This window comes from Ictalurus furcatus, chromosome 8 (assembly GCF_023375685.1).
Source record: "Ictalurus furcatus strain D&B chromosome 8, Billie_1.0, whole genome shotgun sequence".
Classification (NCBI taxonomy): Eukaryota; Metazoa; Chordata; class Actinopteri; order Siluriformes; family Ictaluridae; genus Ictalurus; species Ictalurus furcatus.
In genome coordinates, this window is record NC_071262.1 from 25,835,643 (window position 1) to 25,845,516 (window position 9,874).

Sequence of the window (9,874 nt, forward strand, 5' to 3'; positions counted from 1 at the left end):
AATAATAATAATAATAATAATAATAATAATAATAATGTGTGTGTGTGGTTCGACAGCCTAAATCTTATCACTAAATCCTTTCAGTGCATTCATAGCTCTAAATCCGTTTTGAAGGAATTTTTTTTTTTTTTGTAAAAAAAAAAAAAAAAGGAGTGGGGGGAAAGGGCCAATCAGAAAGCAGAACAGCAAGGTGTGTAATCAGGCCACCTTGGTCTCAATAGAAATAATTCAACATGTTCCACCTACCAGGAAGTAACATTTCTTGAAGGTCAGATCAGGATTTTGTGTGTGTGTGTGTGTGTGTGTGTGTGTGTGTGTGTGTATGGCACTTTTTCCTTCCACACTAATTAAACCAGAAAGTAAGTCACTGAAACATGTCATAGGTCTTCAGTTTGACTTTTAATCATGCTGGTATGAGAAAGATTTTCCAGAAACTGGGTTTCGGACACATAATTTATTTAATATTATACAACAGTCAGTTCCACTAATTTGATTGGTCGAGAGGCGTTCCAAGAGTGCCTATACTTATGGCGCTTTTCCACTGCACGGTACGGCTCGATTCGACTCGAGTCTGCTTGAGTAGTATCACTGCACCGGGACTGTGTGCATCACTTCACTCGTCTGAGTTCACCACATCCAATTCCACCTCCTAGTCTGAAACTGTAACTACAGTGGAGTAGGCAGTATCATCAGCGGACATGGCAAACAATACACTGTTTACAAATATAATGTTTGACTTAAAATATGAAAGCCCGCCAGATGAAAATGAAAAGGAAGAAGGGATGCCAGTTTCACCGGAAGCACCTTTAATGGGAACGTACAAATGAACGTGAGCAAAAATAAACAAAATGTCTGGCCATATTGTGTCCGAAATGTCAGTTACTCAATATTAATTTCTTGCTTAAAGAACTGTTGTATAAAAGCAATCTTGCACTTGCGATCGTTCAATTATACTGAATAGCGTCAAGGCTGAGATGAGCTACCGCTCTCTTGCTCGGGTGATAATGCTTAAATGACCAAAAATAATACGTTTTTAACAAGCACCATATAACTCCCAAAGCACTATTCATCCTCCACACACTGCGAACAGATTTTGTTTCTCCATTGAAGTCTACACGCTGCTTTTATTAAATAGGGAGTGTCTGAAGGTGTTTGGTTTGATTCAATGAATGACCTATAAAACGCAACAAAGCCGATTTAAAAAGCGACTGGTTGAATTATGTGATGTGGAAGCGCTGTGATTTTATTACAACAGTGCCTCTTCAAATGTGTGCGTGGTTAATGAATGAATGAATAAATGATTGAATGGACTCGAACAAAGCGTACAATACTGTATGTACAGTGTATGTAGTACTATGTATGTTCTATGTACACATACTATATGTATTTACACAGTATTATACAACACAGGAATTAATGACGTGAATCAACCAATCACATTTCACTCACTCTTTGAGGTTCAAAACACACCTCAGCGCTAAATGTAACTAAATGTGTGTATTTTTAACTGATGGATAAATATCCAGTCTGGATAAGACACAGATCGCAGTTTATACTTAGCACAATATGTGTTCGAACTGTGTTATCTTTTTAAAAGTTTCTCCGGGGTCGGGGGTTCGAATCCCACCTCAGCCCTGTTGATTGTGCGGTGCTTGAAAGCAAATCTTTACACTACAATATATACAGTACAGTTAATCAGAATACCCACAATGCACTGCATGGTTTAGTGAGTAGGTTGTGTTTACAGACACATCAATTTGATTGGTTTGTTCATTTTAACAATGATTTCCTTTGAATTATGAATATTCCATCACCGTTATTAGTGTGCTACATACACTATATGGTCAAAAGTTTGAGGACATCTGACCAGTCACACCTATACATGCTTGTTGAACATCCTATTCCAGATTTAGATTTAGTCCCCTTGTTATAATAACCTCCATTCTTCTGGGAAGGCGTACCCATCGCCCATTTAGCCACAAGAGCGTAAGTGAGGTCAGGCAACGATGGAAGCCTGGGGTTAAATCAGCATTCCAGTTCATCCCAAAGGTGTTCAGTGGGGTTGAGGTCAGGACACTCAAGCTCTTCCACTCCAACCTTGGCAAACCAAGTCTTCATGGAGCTCGCTTTGTACACAGTGGCATGATGGTGTAATGGTCAGGTGTCCACATAGGTTTGGCCATTTAGTGTAGTTCTTATAATCCTCCAATGTAGGAAATTGTGAGTAGGGTTTCAAACACAGTGACAATCTCATTTAAAAAATACTGAAGTTCTGGTTTGACATCAAGCATGTAGCGTTAACAGATAAACGTAGCATTTTAGCCGTGTCTCATTCAGCAATCCTCAGTCTCAACCATAGCAAAGAAGAAGGTACAGACTGAAGACCAGGCGTTGCTGCAATACTCCTCAGCCAATTTTTGTCTATTAGTAAGGTCTGGGCATGGCTTGTTCTTCTTCATAGGAGTCGGATTGACCTTTAGAGTGGTTTTGAGAGCAAAGTGTGCGTCCCTAGGTGCTTTTCTGCATATTTTAGCCTTGAGCAGAGCTTTGGAGTCATGGCATAACTTCTTCTGGTTCTTGAGCGAGCGGCCGATCTGCTTCCAGAACGCATCAGTGTTGGATGTGTACTCAGGACACAACTTGGGTTTAGCTGTGTACTCGCAATGGAAACTCTTTTCAGTGCCCTTTTTGCAGGTGATGCTCAAGATAAATGTACCATCATCCTCAACGCTGCTTTCTGTGGCTGCCCATGTGCACTGCGTCCCATCTTTATTCGTAATCCGGCCTTTGAATAACGCGCCGTTTGGGTCTTTCGAGCCACTCTTCTGATGATTACGAGGAGGTATTTTTGACTTTGGAGACAAGCTGTGCTGCTTTTGCCTTCCTTTGCCCTTCTTGGCCTGAGCATTCACCTGCAGGACGTGCGGCATAATGCAGATGCAGATCAGAATCAGGATGATGCTTTTTAGGTGTGCCATAATCTGGGAAAAGGTGAAAAGAACGCACACATGATTAGCCACTTATCAGTCCAGGTGGAGAGAAGCAGTGACTTTAATTCACCATATTTAATATTAACTTTGACATAAATGCCATATGCCAGGTCTCACCCGCTGTGCTTCAGTAGATTTACCTGGATTTGAACTGCTACTGTAATCATCCTGTGCTCATCCCAGGACCCATATCTACAATATGTTCTTACTTTCAACACACAGCCCAGTATACATCTGTATACCATTATGATTCTTGGTTCCTTTTGGGATTTCTTCTTCATGTTGTCTCAGGGAGTTTTTCTTTTCCACTCTCGCCTCTGTCTTGCTCATTAGGGATCTAAATCTACACCTGGATTTCTGTAAAGGTGCTTTGTGACAGTGTTATTGCTATTGTTAAAAGAGCTACTGAATTGATTTTAACATAAGCAGGTTCACTACAGAGGCCTAAACAAAGCACCTAAGGCTATGTTCACTGTATGGATTATCTTAACCGCCAGTGAATACATGTATTTTACATTCCAACCTATGGAAAGTGTCTGTAACACGCTTTTTCATCATAAAGCCCTGAGCAACATCCTTCATTCTTCTCTCTCTCTCTCTCTTTTTTTTTTTTTACACTTCTTGACCAATCAGACTGGGGCTGGGAGGGGAAGTGAAAACCAACATGAAGAGGGGTGGCGTGTTGTCGTAAAGTTAAGCTTTTTCATAAGTAAATGTAAGAATGGTCCATATATGTTGTATTCATTCAGTTTTTCCCCCACATAAAAACAGTTTTTAGCTTTAAAACTATACATATTATAAAAGGGGCGGGGGGCACGATGGCGTAGTGGTTAGGACATTTGCTCGATACCTTCAGGATTGGGTGTTCGATTCCCACCTCTGCTCTGCGTGCATGTTCTCCCCGTGCTTTGGGGTTTCCAGTCCAAAGACATGCGTTGTGGGCTGATTGGCATTTTCAAATAGTCCGTAGTGTGTGAATGGGTGTGTGAGTGTGTGCCTTTATGCCTTGCAATGGGTTGTCACCCCATCCAGTGTGTCCCCCACCTCAAGCCCCAAGCTCCCTGGGACAAGCTCCAGGCTCCCCATGACCCTGTGTAGGATAAGTGGTACAGAAAATGGATGGATGGATGGATATTACAAAGAGCTGTCATATTTCCTCACTTCAGATCCATTTCCGGGCTAAAATTAATGCATTATCTTGAATGACAACTACTGGGTAGTAGCATAAAAGGTAGATTAAAAATGCCCATTAGTGCTCGATGTACCACTAGTATGGATCACTGTGTGCTTTTTAAAAATAAAAAAAACGAATTAATGGACGAATGGCAGATTTCAACGCTGAAAAATAACCATTAATAGTCAGTTAAGATAGCTAGGATAGATAGTTAGGATGATTAAGGACTACTGTAATAGTTTTAGGACTGCAATTACCATGAACAGTTTTGCCCTTAAGTCTCCATCAGTGAACATAATTTCAACAAAATAGACTTCCTGGTTCCTGAATTTCCTGGTTACACAATTGCACTTTTTGACCATGTAGTAAACACTCATAGAAGGGAATTGTTTCTAATTGCACAATTCGTTGTCACCCAGACGAGGATGGGTTCCCCTTTGAGTCTGGTTCCTGTCAAGGTTGCTTCCTTATATCGTCTCGTAACTGCTTAGACTACGTGCCAGCCTTCGATATAAACATAGCCGCAGGTAAAGTCTTCAAACCACACATGCAGCTGTCGATGAAACGCTACACGCTGACGTAACTGCTTACATGCCAGCTGCTTATTTAACACCTTCGTTAAACAAAACAGGCAACATCTCAGTGCTTTTAATGTTGAACATATTATTAATAATGATTTTTTAAAATGGACATATGCATTATTTGCCACTGGTGCCTCTGGATTCCTCATTCGAGATAAATTTATATATTTCTGTAAAGCTGCTTTTCTGACAATGTCCATTGTTAATTGCTATACAAATAAAATTGAATTGAATTGAATAGCGGAGACCTGATATCCAGTATCGGTATCGGGCTAATTCCAGGGGGGGAAAAAAAATGCTGGTTTGGTTATTGGACCCTGTAACAAATAGCAAGGATTGGAATTGGATTGTTTTTTGGTTTCTTAGAATTGACTTTTATTATACAATACTTTATACTTCGTTATATTTACAATGTAAGTGATTTTTGTGTGGAAGAGAGTTAAACTGTGAAGTGATTCACTTAAAAAAAAGGAAAGCTTAGTAGTTTAGTACTATCAACAATATCGGGATATTCAAGGTTTCAGTATCGATATCTTAAAAGAATAAGTGATATTGTAGTTTTTGTCCAATCTCATATTCACGATTAGAGTAAAGGCTAGTTGCAGAAAAGTCTAAGCTAGAATGAACAGCATGTACTCATAATAATGCGAACGTTATTATTAATAATGTATCTAATCTTTAATCAACCTGTTTAAATTCCTATAAAATTCTTTACGTTCTGAAATCTTTACACAAACACTTCCTGTCACCTTGGTTGTCTTCACGTCTTCTCTCAAACTTTTTTCCTTTTGGTGCTTTAAGATATCCTTTAGAAGTTCTTTCTGCAAAACCTACAGGATGCCCTTTTGTTGAATCTAGTTGGGTGATTTTGTCAATTTTCCTTTGCTAGTCCTGACTGTACTCACAGTTGCATAGGAGTTTTGCTCTGCAAGACCCAACCTATGCAGGTTAGTACAGAACAGAGACAACAAATCACACGCTCGGCTTTCCCTAACGACATGTTTGTCCTGGTACTAAGCAAAAATTTTTTTCAAATATGACATCTTTTCTGTAATATATCATATGCAGCGAGAGAGAGAGAGAGAGAGAGAGAGAGAGAGAGAGAGAGAGAGAGATCAGAATCTAGTGAGAAGACAGACACCTGGAGAGGAGAAATGAGAGGTATCTAGAGAGAAGGAAAGACAAAGCATCAGAAATACATGCGCATATAAAGCAGGAAAACTCAACCCCTGCTAAAAACATCCAGCACAGATTTAAAACAGCTGAAATGTAAATTTTAAAAAAATGCAAGAATGCAATCAGTAAAGTGGCCAAGAATACAAAACCGCTGTCGTAATCCATTTATGTTGAGGCCACTAAGGTTTCTGGTAATGAATAAATTGTATACAGATTTTCAGCCCTGATCACATGCTTTCAGAATTAATGAGCAGTGTTCAACACTAAGAATATTGATCTCAAACCATAATCTGGCTGTTAACCTTAATCTTCTCGAATCTAGTATTAATCTGTAAGCTGTAGGCTAATAAACAAGTCTATTTAACTCACTACACTTAATATTTAACACAACATGGAAATTCACAGATATTAACCTTTTGAGTTAAAACGTTTGAAACTGAGAAATATACTGTACTATAGACAGAAAGCACTTTAAAATGTACTGTACATTTCACTCTAGATGCCATGCCAAGGCGTGGCAACCTTCAGTATAAACACAGCCGCAGGTAAAGACTCTAAACCACACACGCAGCTATCGCTGAAACGCTACACGCTGACGTAACTGCTTACACACCAGCTGCTTCTTCAACACGTTCGCCAAACAAAACAAACATCATCTCAGTGCTTTTAATGTTGAACATATTATTAATAGTGATGTTTTGTTATGGAAAGATGTATTATTTGGTCTTTTTCAAAAAGATATATTATATATAAAATGCAACAGCGCTGCTGAATTCTCCAATCTGATTGGTCAGAAGGTGTTGATTGATTTTCTATAAGAGCAGCTCTGACGATAGTTGTGCTTGCTGTGATTCAAATCACAGGTTTGTATTAATGCGCACGTTCTAATATGTTGTCGTTTCTTTAACAACACAAAGACAACAGAGAATGTAGCTTATAGTGGCGTAAAGTTTGTGGAAAATAAGTAAGTAAGTAAGTAATATAAAGTATGTAAGGCTTAGTGGTTAGCATGTTTGCCTTGCACCTCTGGGGTTGGGGGTTCTGATTCCCACCTCCGCCCTGTGTGTGCAGAGTTTGCATGTTCTACCTGTGCTTCGGGGGTTTCCTCCGGGTACTTCGGTTTCCTCCCCCAGTCCAAAGACATGCGTTGTGGGCTGACTGGCATTTCTAAATTGTGAATGTGCGTGATTGTGCCCTGTGATGGATTGCCACCCCGTCCAGGGTGTCCCCGAGTCCCCGCTCCACCCCGACCCTGTGTAGGATATGCAGTATGGAAAATCGATGGATGGATGGACGGATGTAATTACTGGCAGATTGCTGTGTTACAAAAGGAATAGAACACTTCTGGACAGGCTGTTATTGGAAAATAATCAACATTTTATAACAGTAACTCCGCACCATGTCAGGATGCACCACGCTACCCTGTTCTACCCTGATTATTTTACTACAACTGCACTGGATTGTGTTTTATTTCTCACACAAATTCTATACAATTTGTCAAACTACAGGCTAAAACATCTTTCATTGCTTTTCAAAAGGAGACGGAACATTTACTGAACATTTATTGATTTACTGTAATAAACCCTGCTGAAAAAAACAATACAAACCATCAGAAATTCTAAAGGTTCCCACTACAAATACCATTACAAACCATCCCATCAGCCAACCATTAAAACCATTACCATTATTAGTCCTTAATTGTGTCCACTAGACATAACATGCCACCAACAGAAGGCAACAAATTACAAGTAGAGACAAACAGGGACCATTACAGTTTCCATTAAAACCAATACAATTCCCATTGTAACCATTAAAACCATTACAAATTCTATGAATTTGAAATCGTATGTATCTTTGTATAAATAATAACAGTAAAAATGTATTTGATTAACATTAGCCTACATCTTGTCTGTACAGAAATAATCATATGTAAAACTCTTATTTAATCCATACACAAATCCAAAGGTCACACATGTCTTCCACAGAATAGAAGAATAAACAAACTCTAGCTAGATTACACACAGCATGCTAGCATATATTAATAAAATCTGGAAAAACACTGAAATACTTTTTTTCTGGTTTTTACACTGACTGCTTTCTTTTCACATAAATGCATTATTGATCAATTTACAACCTGCTCCTAGAAAATTGTTAGCATTACTGTTCCTCGAAAGCCTAACTAGCTAAACAGAGGAAGTTGTTAGAGCTTCAGACTGGAGGCACTTACACACACAAAGATAACATTTCTTCAAATATAACTGATACAAAAACATTTTAAGACTACTTCATTGTTTGGATTGCAAATCATTTGATTAGCTCGTTGTAAAAGTGTGATTAAAATGCTGAAAACTGTCTGATTAGCATTTCTTGGACCCATGCTAACCTGTGAATATTAGTGAATAATATTACCTACTGTGTCTCAGACGTGCAGCTGGAGTCTAGTGTCCCAACACCTGAACGCCTGGGAAGCACTTTTTATAGAACACACACACACACACACACACACACACACACACACACACACACACACACACACACACACACACACACACACACACACACACACACACACAGAGTTGGATAATCTGCAACAGGAATGTTAATTTCATAGGCAAGAAACTTGATTTGGCTTGTCCTAAATTACGCAAAGTCACAATCTGTCTCAGTACTTCAGTAGTCTTTCATTAGAATCTGTGTTACAGTTTGTAACCTTTAGAAATAACAAATGTTGGATTTTTCAGAGGACTAGCTGATGAACATGAAACCTAAAGACTTTGGCTGGGGTGTTTAAACTGCTTTTGAGCTGTTATTTGCAGAATGAGAAAAGTGCCACTACAATCTGAATTTAAAATGTACACATCTGTACTTTTATGGCTTTCATTTGAATTTGTAAGTAAAGTTTTGTAGGTGAATTAGTCAGTTTTCAAACTCAATTTTTGGTGGCACAATCTACAATTCAAGTGCATCAAATTTTCAAAATAGTATATCCAGGGACTTAGGAACAGCTCTTATTTCAGCCAGTGAGCCCGTAATGTGGTGGATGGATTGTGCCACTAACGTGACTCTAATTCAACTATAAAACTTTGCTAACAAATGAAAATAAAGGCAAAAAAAAAATCTATTTATACATTTTTAATTCAAATTGTAATAGCACATTTCTCATTCCATATTATTCAGATGTACGTCTGCTTTAATAGTGCCTTTTAAGAAATGAATAATGCTGCATTTGACTTACCTCAGAAGTAAGATGTTCGAGATTGGAATTACGCCATTTTCTACCTCATTTGTGCTACAAAGTGGGAATAAACCATAGACGCCTCCATATTCGTCTTTCGTTAACAACAAACAAGACGTCTGAACTATTGGTACAGCAAGGCCATTTCATTTTTTGTATGTGCTATCCACCAAAGACATTTGCATTTAACATCAAAACATGGATATGAGTCTAGAATTTAAGCTTTTATTTCCTGGTGTTTACATTTAAATGTGTCAAACAACATAAAACAGAACCACCCAATTTTTAGGCGATCAAAAGTATAGGAACAGATAAGCCTTGACGTAATTTAAAGCAAACAGCACTTAATGATTGGTTGCATATTCATTTTACAGCCCGGAACGATTGTCGAAACCATACTGCTATAAAAACATTAATTATTATCTTATGATTTGAGAATTCCACACTGATGGGGTATTAAAATAAAATTCAAATTGCTATTGTGATGAGGTTATTGTTTGCACCTTTTATATCCACATATCTTGTGGTCTGTAGTGAAAATGTTCCAGTGTCAAAGCTGATGTGATAATAATAATAATAATAATAATAATAATAATAATAATAATAATGGCACAATTTGCTAACATTACAAGAACATACAGTAGTGTCCAAAAGTCTGAGATCACATTGAAAATCTGGGATTTCTTTTTTCTATTTAAAATTGGAAATAAGATTTTAG

General features: G+C 38.2%; 1 protein-coding gene across 1 annotated transcript; it reads right to left on the reverse strand.

Moving 5' to 3' along the window:
- Nucleotides 1-436: 436 nt before the first annotated feature.
- fgfbp1a (fibroblast growth factor binding protein 1a) lies at nucleotides 437-8,654 on the reverse strand. The gene is made up of 2 exons (XM_053631914.1): nucleotides 8,335-8,654; nucleotides 437-2,981 (listed from the first exon to the last, which is right to left on the reverse strand). The coding sequence occupies exon 2, from the start codon at nucleotides 2,976-2,978 to the stop codon at nucleotides 2,334-2,336; it is 645 nt and encodes a 214-aa protein (XP_053487889.1). The 5' UTR covers nucleotides 2,979-2,981; nucleotides 8,335-8,654; the 3' UTR covers nucleotides 437-2,333.
- Nucleotides 8,655-9,874: the final 1,220 nt, after the last annotated feature.